Source organism: Coffea eugenioides, chromosome 11, assembly GCF_003713205.1.
Source record: "Coffea eugenioides isolate CCC68of chromosome 11, Ceug_1.0, whole genome shotgun sequence".
Taxonomy (NCBI): domain Eukaryota; kingdom Viridiplantae; phylum Streptophyta; class Magnoliopsida; order Gentianales; family Rubiaceae; genus Coffea; species Coffea eugenioides.
Window position 1 is genome coordinate 5,151,589 of NC_040045.1, and position 27,274 is coordinate 5,178,862.

A 27,274-nucleotide genomic window follows, 5' to 3' on the forward strand; every position below is an offset into this window, starting at 1 on the left:
AAAAATATGTTGATGATACAAACAAATCAGTGTGTGTAAATAAGGTATAAATAAAGTGTAATTTTTTACAATCCAAACACGTATTGTAGATAGTTAAATACTTGATCATTTACTGGCTCAACTTTTCCACCAAGACTTCCGGTCATCACATAGTTTCTTCAAACACAGAACGGTGAAAGTGATGCTTTTAAACTTGTATAAATGAACTGCTTCTTTGAGCATACTTTATCATATAGTTCACTATCAAAAGCAATCCAATGGAGCATCATCTTCTTGGCACTTCTTTGTCTTTACTACTAGTAATGTTCTTATTCAGTTCTATTCTCGTCACCAGCCATTTTCCGTTTGGCCGCAGCAAACAAGCTTATACTCATTCAAATGTCTCCTGTATCGAGAGTGAACGACAAGCTTTTCTTCAATTCAGAAATGGGTTGATAGATGAATCGAATCATCTGTCATCTTGGATAGGAGAGGACTGCTGTTCATGGGAAGGTATTGGTTGTCACAAAAACACTGGTCATGTGGTGAAACTTGATCTACAAAATGCGAAGCCGTTACACTCAAATAATGTATTTACTTATTGCAAATATTGCTTGGGAGGCCAATTAAGTCCATTTTTGGTCAATTTGACCAATTTGCGATACCTGGACTTGAGCAAGAATAATTTTTCAGGAATCCAAGTTCCCACATTCCTTGGATTGTTGAAAAATTTGAGATACTTAAATCTTGCAAATGCAGTGTTTGACGGTGAAATTCCCCGCCATCTAGGAAATCTCTCATGTTTACGGCATTTAGAACTTGGAGGTGTAACTCCCTCCTTAACATGGAATCGATTGACAACGAAGGATCTCGACTGGATTGTTGGGCTTTCTTCTTTAGAAGGCCTAATCCTGTCTGAGGTGAATCTCGGTGCCGCTAAAGATGGTTTACAGACAATTAACATGTTTCCTTCACTAACAAGCTTCGAATTGTCTGGTTGTGGACTTTTCATCAATCCTCATCTTTCACAGGTCAATTTCACATCTCTTTCTTCCCATGAACTCGGTGAAAGTAATTTCAACAACTACACGATCCCTCCTTGGCTCCATAATCTTACTGGTCTCCATAATCTTGGTCTTAGCTCTAATCATCTTTCCGATCCAATTCATGGCCTATCCGAACAAATGACCTCTCTAGTTTATCTCGATCTAGGGGAAAACCGCTTTGATGCATCAACGTTGATGTCACTTTGCAATGTGAGCAGTCTTAATTATTTGGATCTGAGTTTTAATGATATGCAAGGGTCGATACCGAGTGAAATAGGCCAACTTTCGAAGTTGCAAGTATTGGATATTTCTTCCAACTCATTAACTGGTGTATTATCTGAAGAGCATTTTGCAAAACTCGGAGAGCTAAAGTCATTGAACCTATCTGAAAACTTATTCACTCTGAATGTGAGCTCCTGGTGGGTTCCTCCTTTTCAACTCCGAGAAATTATGATGTCATCCATCAAAGTAGGCCCCCTATTTCCAGTTTGGCTTCGAACGCAAAAGGAGGTTCAAAGTTTAGAGATGCAGAATGCAGGCATTTCTGATAGCATACCCAACTGGTTTGGAGTGCTTTGTTATGAAATTTATATTGTAGATTTCTCCAACAACAACCTAACTTGGAATCCGTTGGAGTTCAAACAAATGAAGAAGAGTCCTCCGATGGTAATTCTCCAAGCATAGTTCTAAAGTCCAACAAATTGGATGGATCTCTCAAATCGTTTCCGTCTTATATTTATGAATTATATCTTTCACAAAATTTTCTTACCGGACATATTCCATTGCCTGATGTTGGTCAAACTGTTGCATCTACTCGTTTTCTCTTACTCTGTGATAATCATTTCACAAGTAGTATCTCGGAAGACTTGTGCAAGTTGGAAAATTTAAATTATTTGGATCTGTCCAACAATTTTCTATCCGGAAGAGTTCCTCTGTGTTTGGGAAATTTGCCAGACCTGCGGGCCCTAAACTTGGCAAATAATAGTCTATGCGGTCAAATTCCGAGTTCACTGGGCAACTTGGGGCAACTTTGGATTCTGCATTTGAATCGAAATAAATTCGTTGGGAAGCTCTCATCCTCAATGCAGCGCCTGATAAATTTACAAATTCTTGATCTCGGTGACAATGGACTAACAGATATTATACCAACATGGATTGGGGAAAGGTTATCAAATTTAAAGTTTCTAAGATTTCAGTCAAATAACTTCCATGGAGTCATTTCTGATGAGCTCTGCCTACTCTCAAGTCTTCATGCTGAACCTAGCGCATAATAATTTAACAGGATCTATTCCTCATTGTTTTATCAACTTCTCAATGATGGTATCAAGTGAACCAGGAACTGACCTATCAATGAATGAACTCTTCGGTGCAATCCCTGAAAGCTTATCTGCTTTAAACTAGTTGAACTTCCTGAATTTGTCACACAATAAGCTATCAGGGCCAATACCATCAGTGAATCAAATTCAGACCTGAACCGATCCATCTATCTATGAAGGAAACATTGGACTCTGTGGCAAGCCACTCCCAAATGACTGCCTGGAACATAAATTGCCTATGGAAAATGGGCATATTCATGATGATATAGGCCACGCGAGTCTAATTGGTCTTGGTTTTATGCTGGTATAGAACCGGGTTATGCTGTCGGGCTATTGGGAGTTTTGGGAATACTTCAGTTCAACAAGTCATGGCGCTATGCATACTTCAGGTTTCTGGAAAATGTCTATGACAAAATTTGCGTAATGATTGCATTGAAGGCTAATCAGCTGAGGAGGAATTTCCATTAAGTAATACCCTGTAAAAGCACATTTATTCTGTTTTTCATATCACACAGTAGCATACTCTCCTTGAGAATTTGCAAAACTATGGTAATTTGTAATAAAGATTTGTTTTATGCGTCCCAACTTGACCGATTCTTATTCAATAAGAAAATGATAGCTTACTAGTTTTCTTTCTTTTTTTTTTTCAAGACAAAGAAGCTCAATAAGTTATATCAACAAAGGAATAACGCACCAAAAGCAGTAGATGATTCTAGCATCAAATCAGTATCTCGCAAAGGAAATTTTCCCAATAAACTATTACGTGATTGAAGACCAGAAATTTCCATTCCTTAACTTTTGAAACTTTTTATCTTAAAAACTAGGTATCAAAACCTTAGTTGCTTTCTCTAGATTCTCTCTTTCTATTGGCAATTATTTTTACTCTCTCAAAAGTTTGATTTCTAATAATTCTCCTCTATTCTTCATATTTACATTGCATTTTCCTATGTTTCTTTGCATTCCATACTATGAGAATCTTATTGATTTTTATTTACAACCGATTATAAGGATGATAGGATGTGAAATAATTATTTTTCTGTTTGCATTAGAATGCATTAAATATTTTATATCGAGCAATTTATAGGTTGTTTATCTTGCTTACTGATCTAATTTTTGCGTCAATAGATTTAAACACTTTAGAAGAATTCTATACTTGTTTATGCTAATAATTGATTTAGTTGTTTAATTTCTAATATACATTCTAGCTTTTCTGCCAACAACTCTTATGAATTACCCACTAATGATTTTCAGGTATTACATTAATTCTACCCACCTAAGTTTCACTCTCGAAACTTAATTTGACCAGATTAGCATAAAAACAAACTGCCCTTCCAATTATATCACTTTACACGAACAAGTATTAATTAAACTACTAATATTTAGGGCACACACCAATGTGTGTACACCTAATAAAAAACATATTATTAAAATTTTGAGTAAATTTGTTGAAATCATTTTTAAAGGAATTGGTTTTATATTTTTGACAATGGGTATTGGAAAATTCATGAAAATAAGTGTACAAATAGATAGTTATTTAGCAGTAATCCATAACCATAATCGATAGTTGATTACATTGGGTAGCTAGCAAGGGTAGTTAAAAAATAATATAAAATGACAAAATTTTATTTATACCAAAAGCCCTCTCCCCCTTTATATATTTACAACAAAAGCTTTCTCTACCTTTACATAGAGCATAGATATTATTTACTCAAGGACAATTCATGTCCCCCCCTCCTCGCCTTTCCTTTCTCGCCTTTTTGGTCAATCGTCAACTCCTATTACTACTCATACTCTAACAAATATTAGGGAATGATCCAACTGGACCAATGGGGCTGGAGGAAGAAGATCTCACCTGTATATCAAAGAGGTTCACTAGACCAAAGAAGGGTTGCTTCATGTTCAAATCCGCTATTCTTTTTACAAGGCCATAGAAATTTCAAACACCTGATGCCCATTACGTTTCCCTTGCGCTAACATAAATCCAAACATCAACGAGTAATTCGACTTAATTAACCTTATTTTCATTTGAACTTTAGTTATTTCTAAAGTGATAATCATGTCTTACTGTTCATTAAAGTAATCTACTATCAATTAAAACTCCACTAGTAAATTCCGTGCTCTCATTTTCTGATTTGCCAGATTCTCAGTTGCACCCCGAATTTATTTCATACTACATGCCATCACAGTGGATCTAGAAATATTATAACATAACCACCTAGAAATTTCTTCAAGATATAATCCTTTTCAATAACATCACCCACTCATGATTTTCAATCTAGAATTACCTGTAGTTTTAAGATTCAAATCAAGTGATCATAAAGCCATGTGAGAAAAACTAATGAACATAAATTAAATTTCTAACTCATCGATTGCCATAAATGGTCCTATTAGAAACTAATTCTTGCAATCAATAATTCGTAGACATGCTATAAAAATGTGTCCTAGGCCTCCTGATCTTCTAAACAAACATGTAAGAGTAGAAGGGTTTCATGAACATCCTCCTAATGAGGAATGTTATATCAACGGATCCCAATCACGAATTAAAGATTCGCGAAAAAAGAGAGAAACTCTAAAAAACTGAGCAATTCCAATAAAGTTTGATAAAAGTTGATAAGAGAATGAGATATTACTTAGGTCCTATTTGGCAAATAACTCCCAATAAATATCTGGGTAAAACTTAGGCCTCGTTTGGTGAATGAGTTTTTTGGGTGTTTGTCTAAAATTTTACTGTAACTTACTGTAAAAATTGTAGGAAAAATTTTTAAAATGAAATTTTTTTTTTCTTTTTATTTCTTTTTCTTTTTCTTTTTCTTTCTTTCTTTCTTTGTTCTTTTCTTTCCTTTCTTCTTCATCTCCTTTCCCCGTCCCTACCACCTCTCTCTTCTCGTTGGAACAAGAATTTTTTTTGCTCTTTTCTATCTCCCCTCCCCTCTCCCTCCTTTCCCGGGTGTTTTCTAGTCGTGTGACCAGATCGAGCAAAGGGGTAAGGGAAGGGTGGTGGGGGAGGGAGAAGGGGGTGAGAGGTGGCGGGGAAGAGGTGAGGAGAGGGGCAGTGGAGAGGGAAAGGAAGAAGAGAGAGAAAAAAAAGATGTGGCCTTTGGTGCCGGTCGATCTTGGCCGGCGGCGAGGTGGTGGTGGGTTTAGGTGGAAAGAGAAAGGAAGAAGAAAATTTTTTGTGTGTTTTGGATATTTTGAAGTATGTAGTTTAAAAATTTTGAAGAGTTTTGTGAGATTACTATAGTTAAAGTTGTTAAAAAATTGGTAGGAAACAAACTTAACCAAAAATTTGTTTGCCAAACAGGCCATTAGTTCTAGGAATGCTTTGAAAATCCTTGTTAGAGGGATAGTGAAATCTTGTTATCCATTCATATCTAAGGTCATGTTATTCAATAATGGTAATTGAGAAAATTTTTTTGCTCTTTTTTGATTGATTTTTATTCATAAATTCAAGTTATTATTCAAATTATAGTAATTTATTATTGAATTTGGATTATTTATGTTGAATTTGGCTAGGTATTAAGTTAATTGAAGATGCATAAAAGTTTCATAAATAAGGCAACCTGTTTAGACTTTGTTTTCGATGATGTGTCGATTATGTTTGTGAACTTTAATGACACAAAGGGTATTCCCAGGTACAATTTATGAACGCCTGGATAATCAAACCAATTGTCCCAGCTCCGGAAGAGGAAACTGGTATCATTTGTATGCAGAAACTGACAAGATGGGTTGACAGGTGTTGAGCGTGTGTAATAATAATTACTAAAAAGTCCTAATTACCACCACAATTAATTATAGAACAAATCCAAGTACTGGAGCAGGGACCCTAGATGTGCAATAGGTTACTTGATTCACCCTACTCCTAAAGAGTTTGTTTGATCCGATACACCAGAATTGTCTATAAAAGTATTAAATTTGCATACAATGGCAAGTAGGGTCGATTCCACAGGGAACGGATAAGAGGTTGTTTCTTTCCAAATCAATAGAACAAAATTGGGGGATATCTAAGGGAATAAAGATGGAAATAAAATAAACAAAATTCAAAAACTAACTCAACAAGTACAATTTACTAAAAATAACAATTAATAAAATTCTATCCAAAGGATCAACTCTTCAGACACGGTCCAATTAACTGATCATCGATGCAAAGATATTTCATTCATTCGTCACTAGGTTGGTTATAGCCACCAACAAGTTTTGACAGTCAATTCTTCCTTACTTTTTCGACAGCCAAGGTACGACTGTTTACTGCTTCTCTAACCAGAAAATAACATTAGGTACGACCGTAGGAATTTAATTATCCAGTTGCATTAAAGTTAGAAGAACCCAACCCTAACCAATAAACACGCTAAGAGGGTTTATTTAAACTAAATCTTACGTTTCCCCAACACAAAGCCAATTATGATGGTTGTCACTAGTTGTCAACTAAACGAACAATTACGGATTCAATTTAGCTAACGTGACAGTAGACTATTAAATTAAATTAAATATCCGGCCGTTGATACTCAATTAATAAAATAACCATGAACAATTAATCCAGGAAACGCACGAATAGTAACAAATTGGAAGAAATAGTGAAAGTTCGATTATATCTCACAAATGTTATTGACCGCGCCTTCGCGTTAACCCTTGGATAGAGGAGAAATTTAGCCGTTCCTCATCATAACGATCTTGCGTGGTTTAATTAATTCAATCCACACAATTGTCAAAGAATTGAGAAAGATGAATTAACAACAGAACAAATGAAAAGTCCTGCTTTTATTTGTGGGTTTCGTGTTCGTTCTGGAGCCACGAAGGGAAAAGCAAAAGTCTAGCCAAAATCATACAAAATCTAAAAGAAAGCCGAGATAAAATCGTCTGACAAGGAAAACTAAAAGCTAAACTATATATCACACATGATTCTGGCTTTGTTTCTATTGGCCGCCGAAAAGAAAGAAAACGTCTCCAAAACCAAAAGTAAAAACTAATCTCTTTTTATCACGTGAATCTGGCTTTCCTCTTTTTATATCTTCCAAGTAGCACCGCCAGCAGAAGGAAAAATGTCCAAGGGCAAAGCTTTCTCTAGGAGTTCTAATCCTTTGCAACTCCGCGGCCCATGTGAATCTGATTTCCTAATTGCCAACTCCTTTTATCAATCCTGCGGGGTTCGTCTTTGGGGTGTATCTCTTCAGTTTTTGGCGTGGGCACACCATGAAATAAATAGTCTTCTGGAAATTTGCCTCAAGATATCATTTTTAACACCAACCATCTACAATTTATACAAAATATGAAATACGAGCAAAATCTCAATACTTAGAGCAGTAAGTAGCCAAAATTAGGACATAATAACAGTGTAAAATGTGCCCAATAATTGCTCTATCAAATCCCCCCACACCTAGGCAATACTTGCCCTCAAGCATTTCGAAACTCAGAAGCACAATCAAGATAGCAGCGGTTTCATAGTCACCTACACTAACACAAACATCTCGCATTCCTGACAATGTCGCCAAAATTAGAATACACCGGACGAGTAGTAATCCAAAGAATATGAGCAGTAGTACTCGTCACTTCCAAGAAAATGTATAGATATTAGGGACGCTCAAATCAACACCACGGAATGACATTACCATAGGTTTGCACATTTATCACATCTCCACCACTCAACAGTGAACTCAATACAAAAGTCAAAGGGACTTTAATAGGGTTGTAATGGGGCTTAGGTAAAAAGCGGGATAAGAAGGTAAAAAATAAGGCGTAATGTGTCAAGAGAATGTCCGATATCCACTACATAACCTCAACACTTTACTGGAGCAATTCCACGAACAAGGCATTTCCATTTGCTATACCCATTGTGCAAGTGTCGAATTTTTTTTTTTTTTTGAAAAAGGGGAAACGTATTGCAAGGCGTGGGCACGCCCTGTAAGCCAGAGTGTTCTGTTCACCATCTTATTGACAATTTCTCCCATTTTTTTTCTTCTTGCGATCTTAGATGCACAGAAACAGCACCATACAGCATCTATTCTGACAACACTTGGACTCTAGATTTATTTTTCTTGCACAAACAATGAAATTCAGACATCTCTTAACGACACAAGATTGAACAAGAAAGTTTAAAAAGATTCTGGGTTATCAAACAAGGCAACAATCAAAAGAGAAGGCTAAAAGCTCAAATTGGTTCACTATTGGGAAACAAGATGAAGGCATGGTTTGTAGAAAGCTAAAGAAGGTTAAATCCTAAATGCCCTTATCATTTCAAATGCATTTAGTTCAACAAAATGTGGTCTCGACATGTATGAAATAGTAAGTTCTAGAATACCAACACCATGTGTGATACCCACTCAACAACACAAACGAAGCAAACAAAAATAATGTGCTCGTGCATGGCTCAAAAACTCCCAAAAGTTTCAAGAATGGGTCAAGTCCAGCATATCCACATTTAGCGATATTGCCAAGGAAAAGCAAAATGCACAGCTAGCATATATGACCACATACACGTGCACCTTGATTGTATAATCCATCATAGTAAAATGCTCTAGCAAAAAGTGAACCAACTACACATTTTTTCTTTACTTTTTCGTTTTCTGATTGTTTCATTTTTCCTCTTTTTTTGCCCTTTTTTTTGTTTTTTACGAACGAAAAGAAATAATAGAAGCAAAAAGAAATAATAGAAATCACCCTCTCACACCTAAAATCTACATTGTCCTCAATGTAGTAAAGACAAAATAAACTGTAAGGTTAAAGGGGCGAACTTCCCTGACTGTCGAGAGGGTGTAGCTAGACACTAAAGGGGAGGAGGATGAGATTGCTAGAATCCAATATGAGCAAAAAAAGCTGCCTGATTTTCCGCCTGAATACGGGCAAAAACCTGCAACGCTGCAAGACAGTCATCGAGGCCCTCAACTCGCTCTCCTAGCTGATGGACAGAATCTTGGAGCGAACGGTATTGGGCATCCCAAGCAGGGGGAGTATGATAGAAGGATGGACCTGCCTGATCAGTGTAGGGCGGTGAATGTGGCGGCCCCACCTCCCCCTAAGGCGAACCAGAGGGTTCGGCGAGTCGCCTGCCCAACTCTCGCCGGGACTCACTCACTCAATCATCTAACATCATCAAATATAATTCGTAAATAAACTTTACTTCTCGCATAAGCCAAGTACTTAAACAAACCGTACCATTCAACTTACTCTGTCCAAAAGTACAATTTCAAGCATCAAAGAAAATGTCTAACTTAAAATACTTAAATTCAACTTAATTTACAATTTAAAATTTCAAATAATCCATCAATCAAGGGCAAAGGGTACTTATTCTTAATAGTCACCTCATTCAAACCTCGATAGTTAATGCATAATCTCAAACTCCCGTCCTTTTTCTTTACAAATAAAACTGGAGCTCCCCACGGTAAGTCACTTTCCTTAATAAAACCTCTTTCTAGTAGGTCCTGCAACTGGATCTTTAGTTCTTTCAACTCCGCAGGAGCCATTCTATAAGGAGTTTTTGAAATTGGGGCTACTCCTGGAACCAAATCAATCTTAAACTCTATCTCCCTTTCAGGTGGCAAAGATGTTAATTCTTCCGGGAAGACATCGAGAAAATCTCGCACGATTGGCACATCTTCTAATTTCACTTGATCACTAGGGGCGTTAATTAAGAAAGCTAAGAAACCCTGGGCTCCCTTGTGAAGCATTTTCCTAGCTCGAATCCCTGAAATCAAAGCAGACGAAGCTAATCTACCCTTTACATCTAGCTTGAGAGTTGCCTCACTTGGGATGCAAAATTCCATCACTTTAGCCCTACAATCTAGTTTAGCATGGTGGTAAGACAAAAAGTCCATTCCTATAATCACATCATATCCCTAAAGGTCCAAACTCACCAAGTCAACTAGCATTTTTCGCTCCCCAACCCAAAATTCACACTCCTTATACACCAAACTAGTGAGTATGCTTTTATTACCCGTAGGAGTCCTAACTTCCAAATCATAGGGTAATCGTACAGGCTTTACATCAATTTCACACATAAAAGCAGGATTAACAAACGAATGAGTTGCACCAGGATCAATTAAAACCTTAGCTAATCGATGAAAGATTGGAAGTGTACCTTCGACTACCTCCGAAGGGTCAGGTACAGGTTGACTATCTAGGGCATAAACCCTGGCCGGGACCTTTGGCCGACTCCCTCCAGAAGCAGTTTGCCTAGAACTTGTGGCACCTCCTTGGCTTCCCCCATTCTCGGAAATCTTAGGACAATTAGCAATTTGGTACTCAGCACTCCCACACCTGAGGCACTTGCCCTCCATTCTCCAGCACTCATTTGCGGTATGATTGACTTTTCCACAGTAACCACAGGTTATCTGAGGGGTTGACACTTGTACACCTTGTGGAGCACTCCTAGGGGGTCCCCTTCCACTTTGACCTCCTCTCACTCCAGATCCTCTCGCCACAGAGCCTCTAGTTCCAGCACCCCTTGCTAAAGCACCTCTTGATGCACTAGGGATATTCACTACCCCAGTTCCTCTACCCATCTTAGGCGGTGGGGCACTTGTAGAAATTGGGTCCCTGCTACCACTAGGGGCATTCCTTTTCCTAGCAAAGAATGACTTAGATTGGGCTCTAGCCGTCTCAAACCTCTGAGCTTTCTCTACGGCATCACTATACGTGTTAATTTGAGCAGTTGCTAGCCCCTCTTGAATCTCCACATTGTGCCCTTGCACAAATCTCCTAATGCGTCTCTGCTCAGTGGCTATCAGGTCAGGGGCATATCGGGCTAATTTAGTGAAGTGGGTCTCATACTCTGCTACACTCATGGCCCCTTGTTTGCACTTAATAAAGTCGTCCTCCCTTTTCTCTTGGACTAGAGGTGGAAGGAATTTGGCATTAAACTCACGGGTGAAGTTTGCCCAAGTACTAGGGGTACGGTCTCTATTCCACTTATCCTTAATCAAATTCCACCAAGACTGTGCAGCTCCCTCAAATTGAAATGACGCAAAAGTCACCTTCCGCGTCTCAGTGTAATCCAATGTGGCAAAAATATCAGATATTCTCTCTCACCATCCCTCAGCTATTTCAGGCTCTGCCCCACCTTGAAACTTAGGCAGCCCAGACTTTAGGAACCTCTCCAAGGCCCTATCTTCAGTATCTAACTGCCCACCAGGTTGTTGATGCACTGGTCCAGGACCTTGACGGTCCGTCAAACGTTCTAGCACTTCGGTTATCCTATTAATAGCGGTGGCCATTTGATCTCCGCCCCCGCCCTCGGGTCCCCGATTTTGGTTCACTTCCGATGCTCTATCGCCCCCTTGATCACGAAGGGGTTCAGCCCGTCTCCCTCGACCTCGGCCTCGATTTCGGCCTCGGCCTCTACCACGGGGATCCATACCTAGTTATGCCTAATGCAAGACAAGAAGTAAGTATGCAGAAATTTAAGAAAGTCTAAAGAGCAACGCAGGAAAATTACGTAAAATTGAGAAATAAAGCAGAAAATTATGCCAAATGAAGATCAACTTGAGGGCGATAAAAATAACCACCACTAACACATATATTAACATTCGAAATTCCTACAATTAGCATTTCGTTGGGATTTTACAAAAATATAGCACAAAGGTGCTACAAGGTGCAACCAGTCATTCATAATCAAAAGAAGTGCAACACCACAAAAGCAAGCCATACAGTTACAAAAATACAATGGCCCAAGGTTAGCACCATTCCAACCAATGTTTACCGGTTACAAGTCAAAAGAGAGTTTAACTAAGCCTAGTCCTCAGCGGGACCATCAAATGGATTCCCCTCATCAGGATCCTCTTCTGGATCCTCCTCCGGGTCCTCCTCTGGATCCTCCTCAGTACTAGGAGCTACCTCTAAGATCTCGTCCATCACCTCATCCACTAGCATGGTAGCATCCGCTAGTATCCCAGAGGCTCGCTCACGAACCATGTCTCTCATCCTAGTCAAACTGTCCCTCGCTCTCTGCAGCTTCTCACGGTCTGCCTCAGCCCTATCTCTCACCTCTATCACCCGTCCAGTCAGCTCTGTTACCCTATTCTGCAGATGAGTCACCATGGCACCTAACTCATCCACGTCCTGAATCAGGGCCAGGTTGGAATTCACCAACTGGCGACGCTCATCGTCTATAGCCAGAACCACGCAGTTGGGGTAAGAGAAGGTCAACCTACAGTCACACCTAGGAACCCTGGTGGCGGGCGAGTACTGAACACGAGCTCCACCACCTTGAACTTGATAAAAAATAGGCCTAAGAGGCGGCGCGTGACCATTCGCATGCCCGTTACCATTAGCAGCATGTCCATTCCCGTTAGGGTTCTCCATACCTACAAAACAGCCAAAACTTTCAAAGTTAAACCTTAGCACCATTAATTTGATCAATTATCACTTAAAATATATCTAAGTATCTCATTCCTATTTCTAGGAATAAAATACCTAACAATTCTCCCAAATACGTTCTAACCTAATGATCTGATACCACCTGTGGCGACTCCACCTCCCCCTAAGACGAACCAGAGGGTTCGGCGAGTCGCCTGCCCAGCTCTCGCCGGGACTCACTCATTCAATCATCTAACATCATCAAATATAATTCATAAATAAACTTTACTTCTCGCATAAGCCAAGTACTTAAACAAACCGTACCATTCAACTTACTATGTCCAAAAGTACAATTTCAAGCATCAAAGAAAATGTCTAACTTAAAATACTTAAATTCAACTTAATTTACAATTTAAAATTCCTAATCCAGGGCACAGAAGCACCACAGGATTCACATTTTCCCAAAGACACAAAAGTCATCCAAAAGATACTAAAGTTTTCCTTAAGTACATATACAAAAGTGGGCATTCAAAATATAACATTTCTTTTCTAGTTCTCCAAGACTTCATGCAACTCAGAACCTGTCAAGGAAAACAAATTGGAAGGGATGAGCCAATAGCTCAGTGGTGCCTCGAAACATGCAATTCACATAGGGCAATTTAACAAGTACAAATGGACAAGTAAGCAATTAACAATTTAGGAAATCGAAGTAACATGACAAGAAAAGGATACGGGGCTCTCAGGAGCCAAAGTCCACGCGCTTGATCAGGAAATTTTTAGTAGTTGACACTCCGTCAACTTTCACTACCTAACCTCCATGTAGAATATTTCCTACTCTACTTGTCTCCTAGCAACGACTTCCCCCTTATTTTCGGGCCCGACTCCAACACGAATTTTGCAAGCACTTTTACCAAGACGGCAGAGAGGTACCTCCCACTCTAATAGAGCGTGGTACGTGCATCCGTTTGGTTTATTTAGTCGACGAGACCACGCTCCAATCGACATTGCAACACTTGTACTTATGATATTTCACGCAATCACATAGCATATAACATTTCATGATATCTCTAGCAAGTACTTTTAACAAGTAGTTCAACTAGCAGTTAAACACGATTCATGCAAGAGACACTCACCTCAAGTGAAGAGTCTAGAATTCCAAACTTTGATCGAGATTGTGCTCTTCACCAACTCCTAAAATCATACAAATATTTCACATAAATTTCCACTTTTGAGTTGGCGAATTTAACTCGAGTCAACTAGCATTTAATTTCACTCAAAAATCCCAAACTAGTATTAATCGTTTTCTCAAAGTGAAATCCACAAATTTCGAGTGAAATTAAATTTTGAGGTTTCTTTAAAACCAAAAACTTGCTAAATTCGTCAAATATTTCAATAACCAAGTTCTAGAGTCATATAAGCAATTAACACCACTTTGGTGTCACAGGTTGAGAAAAATCACATTTACCCATTTAGAGGTTTAACGAATATAATGTTGTGTTCAAAGGTAAGAGGTTTAACGACATATATATTGTGGTTCTTGATAAAATTGATTCTTCTAGCCTCAAATGTCTTAAAGCTTCAAATGAAGATCCTTGGTTGTGGCATAGGAGACTTTGTCATTTTAACATGGATTTACTAAAGAAAATTTTGAAAAAGGAGTTGGTTAGAGGCTTGCCAAAAATCTGTTTTGAAAAGGATAAAATTTGTGATGCATGTCAATTTGGAAAGCAAACAAAAGTTTCTTTTAAACCAAAAAAGTGTGTTTCAACTTCTAAACCTTTAGAACTCTTGCATCTTGACTTATTTGGTCCTACTCAAATCACTAGCTTGGGAGGTAAGAAATACTGCTTTGTGATTGTGGATGATTATTCTAGATATACTTGGGTGATATTTCTTGCTCATAAGGATGATGCCTTCAAGAATTTCACTTCATTGTTTGCTAAAGTGCAAAATCTGCTTGGCTTAAAAATTGTTAGGCTTAGAAGTGATAATGGAACGGAATTCAAGTATTGTGGTTTTCCAGATTTCTGTGATCATAATGGCATAACACATGAATTTTCAATTGCAAGAACTCCACAACAAAATGGTGTTGTAGAAAGGAAAAATAGGACACTACAAGAGGCTGCTAGAACTATGTTAAGTGAATGTAGCTTGTCAAAATACCTTTGGGCTGAAGCGGTAAACACTGCATGTTATGTGATGAACAGAATCATTTTGAGACCCATTTTGAATAAGACATCTTATGAACTGATTTTTGATAAAAAACCTACGGTTGGATATTTCAAAGTCTTTGGTTGTAAATGTTTTATTTTAAATTTAAAGAAACATCTTGGTAAGTTTGAGAAAAAATCTGATGAAGGAATATTTTTGGATTATTGTGAGAACAAAAGAGGATATAGAGTCTTTAATAGAAGGACTCTTGTGATAGAAGAAGCCATTCACATAACATTTGATGAAACTAATGATGATAATTCCAAAAGGTCGTGTGAGGATGATGATGTAGGTGTTCGTGAAGGAATGGAAAAGCTAAAAATTGGTGATGAAGGAATTTCTAAACCAGCAGCAATGGAAATGATGGATGAAGCTCATAATGATCAAGAAAAGGGTGATGAAGATGAGAATGATGATTCAGTCAAAGACCTTCCCAATGCTTGGAAATTTAGCCAAAATCATCCAAGAGAGCTTATAATTGGTGATCCATCCGAAAAGGTAAAGACTCGTTCGTCATCTAGAAAATTGATAGACAATTTTGCTTTAGTTTCTCTTTTGAACCCAAAAATATCAATGATGCTTTAAAGGATGATAACTGGATTTTGGCTATGCAAGAGGAACTTAATCAATTTGAGAGAAATAAGGTTTGGACACTTGTTGATAGACCTCAAAATCAACCTATCATTGGCACAAAGTGGATATTCAGAAATAAATTGGATGATAAAGGTGTTGTTGTAAGAAATAAAGCCAGATTAGTTGCTAAAGGATATGCACAAGAAGAAGGAATTGATTTTGATGAAACATTTGCTCCCGTAGCGAGATTAGAATCTATTAGAATGCTACTTGCTTTTGCTTGTTTCAAAGGTTTCAAATTGTTTCAAATAGATGTTAAAAGTGCCTTTTTTAAATGGTTTTATTGATCAAGAAGTATATGTGGATCAACCCCCCGGTTTTGAAAATACAAAATTTCCAGGTCATGTGTTTAAACTATCTAAAGCATTATATGGTTTAAAACAGGCTCCAAGAGCTTGGTATGAAAGGTTAAGTGGTTTCTTGATTGAAAATGGTTTCAAAAGAGGTATTGTGGACACCACACTTTTTACTAAGCAAGTGTTAAATGACCTTCTTATTGTGCAAATATATGTTGATGATATTATTTTTGGTGCTACTAATGAGTATCTATGCAAGGATTTTTCCACCACTATGCAAAGTGAATTTGAAATGAGTATGATGGGAGAATTAAATTTCTTCCTTGGACTTCAAATACATCAAGCCCTTGAGGGAATTTTTATAAATCAAGCAAAATATACCAAGGAATTGCTGAAAAAGTTTGGCATGGAGGACTTAAAGCAAGTTGGAACTCCTATGTGCACTTCTACAAAACTTGACAAAGATGAAGAAGGTAATCATGTGGATGAAAAGCACTATAGAGGTATGATCGGAAGCTTACTCTATTTAACCGCAAGCAGACCTGATATTATGTTTGCTGTTTGCTTGTGTGCTAGATTTCAATCTTGTCCAAAAGAATCACATTTAAATGCTGTTAAAAGAATTTTTAGGTATTTGAAAGGTACATTAGACTATGGTCTTTGGTATGCTAGATCTTGTGAATTTGCTTTATATGGATATTCGGATGCGAATTTTGGTGGTTGTCGTGTGGACAGAAAAAGTACTAGTGGAACTTGTCACTTTCTTGGTAATTGCTTAGTTTCTTGGTTTAGCAAAAAGCAAAATGCAATATCTCTGTCTACAACCGAAGCGGAATATATTGCCGCTAGTGCATGTTATGCTCAACTTTTATGGATGAAGCATACCTTGAATGATTTTGGATTGTTATATGACTGCATGCCTATATTCTGTGATAATACTAGTGCTATTAATTTGACCAAAAAATCCAATTCAACATTCTAGGACAAAGCATATAGATATAAAGCACCACTTTATTCGAGATCTTGTTCAAAAAGGTGAAATTTGTGTAAATTATGTTTGTTCTAAAGATCAATTTGCTGATATTTTTACCAAAGCTTTGCCATTAGATCAGTTCATTCATCTAAGATCAAAATTAGGAATAATCGAAAAATCATCTTAAAATTTCTCAAAGTCTTCGGACGTCCGAAAGAAGATGAACGGACGTCCGATAATGTTCTTCTGCTATTTTTTTCCAGAAAACACCTGTTCGGACGAAGCTGTCGGACACACGACTTCGTTCGGCCGTCCGACAGTGCAACGGCTCACTTTTTAAAATAACTTTCTCCCTCATTTGCTTCAAAGTTTTTTTTTTTTTATTTCCTCTCGGACGAAAACTCTCTCATTTCTCACTCTCAAATTCATACCATTCTGAAGCTCTCATTCCCAAATTGACTCAAACAAAACTTTTCCTGGTTGATTGCGATTCATTTTTCCTGATCATTTCATCGAATCGCTTAACAATTCGTAAATTCCCAAATTTTCCTCAAAACCCTACTTTCTCATAACCGCTCTGTCAAATCTTGTTCAAGGCCTTTTTGTCCCAAAATTTCTGTGCGATTCACTTCCCTACTACTGTGTGCATCATTTGCATCCTTCATTCCACACATTTCGCACAATGGTGAATCTAAGAGGAGGAAAGGTTACTGCCGGACGCAAGCATCCACTCAGGGATGAGGAGGAGGATCTTCCTACGGTCAAACGTTCATCCAAACGCTTCAAGAGAGGAGCCGTAAAAGGTCAAATGTCACGGCCTACTCCACAACCCACCTCTCAGCCTGAATCTGGACAGGGAACCTCTTCTCAACCGCCTCCAAAATCAGCCACACTCCCTACATTCTTTGATGATGCTGCAAAAGACAGACACTCCTGGATATCCCAGAAAGGTGTCATCCCTCAACGAACTGTAAACTCTTCTGAATTTCGCCACATAGGTTTAGAATCCATTCTGAGTCTATTTGCTTTCCAGAAATGGTCACATCTCGTTTCTATGCCCAATGTTTATTACCCTGAAATGCTATATCAATTCTTTGCTAATCTTAGGAAAGGCACTGATCAGACTGAGATTATGTCCAGGGTTAATGGGGTTGACTTAGTGTTTGATTCTGAAATTGTGAATGATATTTTAAAAACTACTATTGAACCTGGATGCAAGGATAAAATTGCAAATTTCTTTTCCTATGAAGAGCACCCTACTGCTGATAATCATTTTGATGGGGCTAAAATGTTGACTTATTTTAAAAGAAGTTTTTCCTCCCCTGCTGATGCTAAACTGAATGATCTTGCTCCTGTGAATCTAATTGCCTTTTCAATCATTTCAAATCCTGCTTGTACCCACTGATGGCCATAGAACTGATGCAAACAAAATGGAGTTGTATCTCTTTTACTGTTTTCGAGAAAAAATTCGTATTGATTTTGGTTTTGTCATGTGCAAGTTTTTACTTCGCTATGCCACTGATTCTCGCAGAAAATTATCTTATGGAAAGTTTCTTCAAAAGATTTTTGAGTTTTACAAAGTTCCAATTCTAGGTGTTTGTCCCAAAGAAGCATCTTCTTATGCCTTTACCAAAGGATATTTTGAAAGGAAAAATCTTGTTTTTAAAGATAATCTGTGGGCTTATAAGGGGGCATCATCTAGTGAACAGAGGTCTAAGACTGCACATGATCCTTCATCTGTTTCAGTCACTCACATTCATCCCAGGAAGTCTGCCAATAAAGCAGCTTCCTTCTTCAATGATGAAGTGATTGAGCTCTTTCGTGAACTCAAACAGCATGTTCTTCTTCTAGAACATGGTCTAATGCTCACCATGTCCTCTGAGCAACAAACAGCCTTCCTAGACAAAAAGAACCTTCTTTTTCCCCCACCTGTGGTTGAGGAAGTTTCTCATAACAAAGAGCCACACCCCACTGATCCAAACTCATCAATTCCAGACCCTGGTTCATCAACTCCTGTGACTCCTCATGGCCCTTCCACATCAGATAAAGGCAAGGCACCAGTTGAAGAGGCTGCTGAAGCTGATGAAGAAACTGAAGAGGAGGACCTCTCCCAATATCAGCTCTCTCGAAGAACACCTGGATCCACATAGTTCACCATTTAGGACATTTGCATTTTGTTTGTCTATTTCATGTGTTTGTGGTGTTCAACAATGGATATGTAGATGAATTCAACATTTGGTTATGATTATGTTTATGTTTCTTTTGGTACTGTTTGATAGATGTTTAAGTATTTTGAATGATGATTGTATGGATGTAATGAATTTTTTTTTGGTTTGCATTGATGAATGTGTTTGTGGATGAGATGGATGTGATTGATTGCCCTTTTGTGATGACAAAAAGGGGGAGAGGACTGGATTGATTGATGATTGATGATGTTGGATTGATTGATTGATTGATGATTTGATTAAATTTGGATTGGCTGATGGATTGAATTGAAAATGGTAAAATGTTGGATGTTGGCTGCTTAATTGTCATATTTTGGATAATTGTTTAAGTGAGGGGGAGTTTTTCAAAATTTTTCACTAAGTAAGGGGGAGTTCTTGTCTATTGAGAAAGGGGGAGTTTTTATTGCAATCATCAAATCTCATTTCAAACCTTTGTTTTGTCATCATCAAAAAGGGGGAGAATGTTATTCTTGGTTTTGATGATCACAAAGGACTTTGAAATGTTTATCTAACTCTCTTCAAATATAAGTGCTTTTTACCTATCAAAGAATCAGGTACGAATATGTCAAGAAATGAAAATCAACCAAAAGAAGAAGCAAAAACAGGACACTCATGTCGGACGTCCGAAGGAATCGGTCGGACGTCCGAAAGGATGAATAACATCAAGAAGGAAATTCTATTGGACGCTCGTGAGGAAACATCGGACGTCCGGATGGATCGGACGTACTCTTCGGACGCACATCGATCGTGTCGGACGTCCTAAAAATTCCACAAAGTGTTGATGAGTCTCTGCCAAGACTCTGTCGGACGCTCGTAAGAAAGCATCGGACGTCCTGAAGGATCGGACGCATGCTTCAGACGCACATCAATCTCATTGGACGTCCTAAAAATTCTACGAAGATTTGATAACTCTCTGGACGACGTTCGGACACAGAAGCTCGGACGATAAAATCCCATCGGACGTCCGAACAACAACTTGACTGGTTTTCGGACGATGGGATCGGACGATGACTAAGCCGTCAGACGTCCGACAGCTCCAACGGCTAGCTGACTCTTCATCTGCCTTCTATCCGTTGGAAGTATTAATGAAACCCATTTTTGGTTCCCTTTAAATACAAACGATTCTGAATCAGAAAAAGACTTTTGCACACTTTGTATACAAGATCTCAAGAGATATTTTAGCCAGAAAATAGTCTCCAAAGCTAGATTTGTTCTCCAAGTGGTGTGAATTTCTTGTGAGCATTTCTCTTGTGGTTGAAAGTTTCATTAGTGTAGCTTTGTTAAGGGTTATCTGAATGATTGTAAAACCTCTTAGCTTGACTAAGTGTGGCTTAGGGCAAGGAGGAAGTGCTCCCTCCATTGTACATCTAGTTGATCATCTTTCATCAAAGAGAAGTTGCTCAACCTAGTGATTGGTCTTCAAGTTTGAGGAAAGCTTGGTAGACAATCGGTTTGATATTCTATCTTATTCCTTTTTGTTTAATAAAATTCTCATTGCTTATCTATACTTGTTTTTCGAATCAATATTGCTTTCTTCTTCTAATCTATTTGATTGATCATTACTAGAAAAGAAGGTAAATTTTTATGAAGCAAAAATTGCATAAATTTGATTAAGATTTTAATCAACCTAATTCACCCCCCTCTTAGGTTGTCTTTGGGCCTTACATATAGTGTTTGGCTTCACTTTTCAATTTATCTCTCTTAACTTTTGGCCAACCTGCAAATAATTGATTCGTTATCCAAAAATTGACAATATTCGCATACCAAGGTACTGACGAATCAATGGCTAGTAATTGCTTCTCGGGAAACGATTCTCTCAACGGCGGATCCTCCTTATTCGTAAGCAGTCGGCTCAAATGATCAGCTACTAAGTTCTCGGCCTCGCTCTGATCTTTAATTTCTAAGTCGAACTCCTGCAGGAGTAAGATCCACCTTATGAGTCTCGATTTTGCATCCTTCTTCGCCAGCAGGTACCTCAAGACTGCATGATCAGAGAAAACAATTACTTTTTCACCCAATAAATATGACCTAAATTTTTCTTGTGCAAAAACAGCGGCTAGTAATTCTTTCTCCATCGTGGAGCAGTTAAGTTGGGCTCCACTCAATACTCTCAACGCATAGTAGATCGCGTGCGCCGCCTTGCCTATCCTTTGCCCCAACACGACTCCTACGGCATAATCACTCGCGTCGCATATGATTTCAAACGGCAGGCTCCAATCTAGGGGTTGAATGACGGGCGGCGACGTCAATGACTCCTTTAATTTATTAAAAACCATCTTGCATTCACCGGTGAAATCAAATGCCACGTCCTTTTACAGCAACTTGAACAGGGGTACTCCTATCTTTGAGAAATTCTTGATGAACTTCCTGTAAAATCTTGTATGACCCAAAAAGAAACGTACTTTTCGTACATATACCGGGTAAGATAGAGCAGAAATAAGATCTATTTTAGTTTTATCTACCTCTATTCCCGTAGTCGACACAACGTGCCCTAAGACAATACCATGTTGTACCATAAAATGACATTTTTTCTAGTTAAGAACCAAGTTTGTTTCTATGCATTTTTTCAAAATTAGAGCTAGATTATCAAGACATTCATCAAAGTTGTTCTCGTATACACTAAAATCATTCATGAACATCTCAATAATCTTTTCTACATATTCAGAAAAAATACTTACCATACACCTTTGGAAAGTTGTTGGAACATTGCAGAGACCAAAAAGCATCTGACGGTAAACGAATGTACCAAATGGGCAGGTGAATATAGTCTTTTCCTGGTCCTCCGGCGCTATCGTGATCTGAAAGTACCCTAAAAAATCATCCAAAAAGCAATAGTAAACACGACCAGTTAACCTTTCTATCATCTGATCAATAAAAGGGAGAGAAAAATGGTCTTTTTTTGCCACAAAATTTAGTCTTCGGTAGTCAATGCATTGGCGGCAGCCTATAGCTTTCCTGACTGGGACCATCTCACCTTCCTTGTTCTCCTCTACAGTCACTCCCGCCTTCTTCGGGACCACTTGAACGGGGCTCACCCAAGGAATGTTCGAGATAGTAAAGATAATCCCCACATCTAGGAGTTTAAGTATCTCCTTTTTCACAACTTCCATCATTAGAGGATTCAACCTCCGCTGTGTCTGTCTTACCGGTTTCGCATCATTTTCGAGCCTTATCCGATACATGCATAAGGACGAACTTATCCTTTTGATATATGTTATACTCCAACCAATCGCCTCCTTATGATCCCTAAGGATGCGCACCAGTTTGTCCTCTTGGCTTGGAGATAAGTGTGCAGACATGATTACTGAAAGTGTCTCTCGATTTCTCAGGAATGCGTACTTTAGATGTTTCGGGAGAGATTTAAGTTCTAGTTCCGGTGTCTGCACAACTGACGGCAACAATTTTGTATGAGATTCTGGCACAAAAAGAGAAGTAAGTTCATACCTTGGATGAATGGTTGGAAGTAAATGTAATGCTTCAAATGCGTGGTGCAACTCATCTCTCATATCCACATTAAGGGTTACACCCAACCCAAGATGTTTGATCAAGGCCACTTCCAATGTATTTTCACCATCCAATTCGAAAGTTTCCTGTACAAGGAGCTCAATGACATTCAAAACAAAGACTGAGTTAGATTTCTCTGGATATTTCATCGCCTCAAAAATATTGAATTTACAGTTTCACCATCAAACTCCATTGATAAAGTACCCTCATTTACATCTATTTTAATTCTAACAGTGCTAAGAAACGGTCTACCTAACAAAATAAGTGACAGATTTATCGACTTCTCATCCCCCATATCTAAGATATAAAAATCTGCTTGAAAAACTAACTCATTTACCTGAACCAAGACATCCTCAACTAGCCCCTCTGGATAAACATTGGTGCAGTCAGTTAGTTGGATTATGATGGTCGTTTCTTTTAATGGCCCGAGATTTAGGGACACATAAATGGTTTTTGGCATCACATTGATTGACGCCCCTAAATCTAATATAGCTTTCCTGATCGATATATTTCTTATTTTACAAGAGATCGTGAACACACGTGGATCCCCACACTTGGGTTGGAGGTTTCTTTGGAGTATGGCCGATACGTTTTCTCCCACAACTACTCTTTCGTCGCTTCTCAACTTCCTCTTATGGGTGCATAAATTCTTGAAAAATTTTGCGTACTTCGATACTTGCTTAATTGCATCTAACAAGGGGATGTTGATCTCTACTCTGCGAAATACGTCCAGGATCTCTTTCTCTTTCTTCGCTTTCTTTGTCTTCTCCAACCTGCATGGAAAAAGAGGTAAATTAGATTTAATGGGTACCGATGGAGTAAGAGTTACCTCAGGGTCTCCACGGATGCGTCCTTCCTCTTCCATCTTCTTCTCGATCTCTTCTTCACTTTTGCTCTTTAGGTTCGTGGCCTTAGGCCCTTCTACTTCTTTATCATTCCTCAATGTCATGGCACTTACATTCTTAGGGTTTGCCTCGAGTTGCGATGGCAATTTTTCAAAAATCTGGGACTCTAAGCGATTAATAGCAGTCGCCATGTGACTCATTTGAGTCTTCAGATTTTTCATACCCGATCTAGTGTCCTATTGGAATTGAGCAGTGCTCGTGACCAATGGCCTCGTTTCTTGCTGGAGCTGAGTGGTGCTCGTGACCAGACTCTTGACAATATATTCCAGAGAGCTTCCTGAATTAGAGGACAAAAGTTGAGACTTTTGTTGCCATGGTTGCTGAAATCCTGGTGGGCGATTTGAGAATAAATTCTGTGGCCTGTTCCTATAACTGAAGTTGGGGTGATCTCTCCACCCCGGATTGCACGTATTAGAGTATGGATCGTACTGCTTACGAGGCGTGGGTACGCCTCCAGTCATGTTTACTTATTCAACCCCATCCTCTTGTAAAATAGGGCATGAGTCAGTGGGATGGCCCACGTTTGTGCAAATTTCACAAACCTTTGTTTGATGTACGTTCCCCATAGCTAATTTGCGCACAAAAGATGTTAACTCTGATATATGCTGTTGAATGGACGACGTCTCTACTTCATTGACCCTACGGATAGGGTTACTCTCGTGAAAGCCAAACTGTTGAGAATTTTCTGCCATAACTTCAATGAGCAGCCATGCTTCTCTCGGCGTCTTATTTGCCAGTGCTCTCCCACTTAAAGTATTAATGATACTTCTGTCAGATGACTAAAGTCACTCATAGAAGTATTGGATCAATAGTTGCTCGCTAATTTGATATTGTGGGCATCTAGTGCACAACTTATTGAACTTTTCCCAATAGTCATATAGGGATTCTCCAAGATACTGCTTAATGCTGCATATCTCTTTTCTTAGACTTGCAGCGCGGGATATAGGGAAGAATTTTTTCAAAAATTTCATTTTCAGTGGGGCCCATGTTGTGATACTACCTACAGGTAGGTAGTACAACCAATCCTTTGCTGTATCCTTGAGGGAGAAAGGGAAGGCTCTAAGTTTGATCTGCTCCTTAGTAATTCCTAAAAGCTTCATACTGGAGCATACCACATCAAACTCCTGGATGTATTTATGGGGTTCCTCACCCGAGAGGCCATGGAATGTGGGTAAGAGGTGAATTAATCCCGACTTCAGTTTGAAGGAGGTATTCTCAGCTAGAGTTGGAAATGTGATGCACAACGGCTGTTGGGGCAATTCTGGAGCAGTTAACTCCCTTAGTGTTCTTGCATTCGCCATAGGGATGTCCTTTTGACTTGGGTCACTTGAATTATCACCACTCAAATCTGTTGATTCAACCTCAAGATCCAGTCTCTGAGATGCAGTGCTAGATTGCTCCTCTCTGAGTTGTCTAGTCTCTTTCCTAATTTGGCGTTCAGTCTTCTCTACTTCCGGGTTGAAAATCAATTCGCTTATACGAGAGAACGAGGTATAAACTAGAAAAATGCCAGACAAATCCAAAGAGAACAACTTAGAAAAAAATAAAATTAACCAAAACACCGTTCCCAGGCAACGGCACCAAAAATTGACAGGTGTCGAGTCTGTGCAATAATAATACTAAAAAGTCCTAATTACCACCTCAATTAATTATAGAACAAATCCAAGTACTGGAGCAGGGACCCTAGATGTGCAATGGGTTACTTGATTTACCCTGTTCTCGAAGAGTTTGCTTGATCCGATATACCAGAATTGTCTATAAAAGTATTAAATTTGCATACAATGGCAAGTAGAGTCAATTCTACACGGAACGGATAGGAGGTTGTTTCTTTCCAAGTCAATAGAACAAAATTGGGAGATATCTAAGGGAATAAAGATGACAATAAAATAAACAAAATTCAAAAGCTAACTCAACAAGTGCAATTTACTAAAAATAGCAATTAATAAAATTCTACCCAAAGGATCAACTCTTCAGGCATGGTCCAATTAACTGATTATCGATGCAAAGATGTTTCATTCATTCGTCACTAGGTTGGTTATAGCTACCAACAAGTTCTGACAGCCAATTCTTCCTTACTTTTTCGACAGCCAAGGTACGACCTTTGACTGCTTCTCTGACCAGAAAATAATTCTAGGTACGATCATAGGAATTTAATTATCCAGTTGTATTAAAACTAGAAGAACCCAACCCTAACCAATAAACAAGCTAAGAGAGTTTATTTAAATTAGATCTTACGTTTCCCCAATACAAAGTCAATTATGATGGTTGTCATTAGTTGTCAACTAAACGAATAATTACGGATTCAATTTAGCTAACGTGACAATAGGCTATTAAATTAAATTAAATATTCGGCCATTGATACTCAATTAATAAAATAATTATGAACAATTAATACAGGAAACGCATGAATAGTAACAAATTGGAAGAAATAGTGAAAGTTCGATTAGATCTCACAAATGTTATGGACCGCGCCTTCGCGTTAACCCTTGTGTAGAGGACAAATCTAGCTGTTCCTCATCATAATGATCTCGCGTGGTTTAATTAATTCCATCCACACAATTGCCAAAGAATTGGGAAAGATGAATTAACAACAGAACAGACAAAAAGTCCTGCTTTTCTTTGTGGGTTTCGTGTTCGTACTGGAGCCACGAAGGGAAAAGCAAAAGTCTAGCCAAAATTGTACAAAGTCTAAAAGAAAGCCGAGATAAAATCGTCTGACAAGGAAAACTAAAAGCTAAGCTATATATCACACGTGATTCTGGCTTTGTTTCTATTGGCCGCCGAAAAGAAAGAAAACGTCTCCAGAACAAAAGCAAAAGCTAATCTCTTCTTATCACGTGAATCTGGCTTTCCTCTTTTTGTATCTTCCAAGTAGCGCCGCCAGCAGAAGGAAAAATGTCCAAGGGCAAAACTTTCTCTAGGAGTTTTAATCCTTTGCAACTCCGCAGCCCACGTGAATCTGATTTCCTAATTGCCCACTCCTTTTACCAATCCCGCAGGGTCCATCTTTGAGGTGTATCTCTTCAGTTTCTGGCGTGGGCACGCCATGAAATAAAGAGTCTTCTGAAAATTTGCCTCACGATATCACTTTTAACACCAACCACCTATAATTTATACAAAATATGAAATATGAGCAAAATCTCAATATTTAGCACAGTAAGTAGCTAAAATTAGGACAAAATAACAGTACAAAATGTGCCCAATAATGGCTCTATCATGGGTTGTCGAAAAATTCCACCCGCACAGCTAATAGTTGCATTAAGATCGACGAGTCCAGTTCTGATAGTTGCCTCAAGAGTAGGGTCAGGAATAGGACATTCTGTTGCTACAGCTAAGATCACATTTGGGTATCCCTTAAGTACCCGGGCAAGATCATCCAAGTAAGTCGCGTTTCCGCTATGGATGTGAAGCTCTACGCCATCTACAACAGCTTTGCCGAATGGACGGTCGCTTGAATCACCGCCTAAGTAAGTGTTCCAGATATAGGCTACCACTTCTTTTGCATTTTCGACGGAAGAAAGCATTGGTTGTCCTGCAAGAGTAATAAACACTTTGGTCTGATTTTTCTGGCAAGATTCTATGTCTGCTGCGCTCGGCCAAGGATGAATTATGTGCAATTGAGGCATATGGCCACTGCCAAAATCTTCCAGACAGACAATATTGACGTCGGTAGCGAATTCTTGCCTGTAGAACTCAGCCAAACTTGATGGTTCTGAATGGCCTCGGCCCCAGTATCGAACAATTCCAGCAGTTTCGGAGGACCCAATCAGAGAAGCAATCAACAGGAATGTTATTGCTGAGAACTGTGGTTGCAAAGAGGCAACCAATTTTTTTTTCTTTCTTTTCAGTGATTTTTGCAGCTTTGCTTTGGTGAGTTCACTTGCATAATGACTGACCATTAT

The 27,274-nt window shown here is 38.6% G+C and overlaps 1 protein-coding gene, 1 non-coding gene and 1 pseudogene across 2 annotated transcripts; 2 read left to right on the plus strand and 1 right to left on the minus strand.

The window, feature by feature from the left end:
• The first annotated feature begins 257 nt into the window (after positions 1–257).
• On the plus strand, positions 258–1,709 carry LOC113751849 (receptor-like protein EIX2). The gene has a single exon (XM_027295996.1). It carries the CDS (start codon positions 258–260, stop codon positions 1,707–1,709), a length of 1,452 nt encoding a protein of 483 aa, XP_027151797.1.
• Positions 1,710–5,862: 4,153 nt separating this feature from the next.
• On the minus strand, positions 5,863–27,274 carry LOC113751850 (annotated as a pseudogene).
• LOC113754586 lies at positions 24,195–24,301 on the plus strand. Its single transcript, XR_003465268.1, has one exon. It is a non-coding gene; the product is annotated as a small nucleolar RNA R71 (small nucleolar RNA).

Bases quoted from the DNA above. Each gene is read 5' to 3' on its own strand.
- LOC113751849 (XM_027295996.1), top strand. From the start codon at position 258: ATGGAGCATCATCTTCTTGGCACTTCTTTGTCTTTACTACTAGTAATG.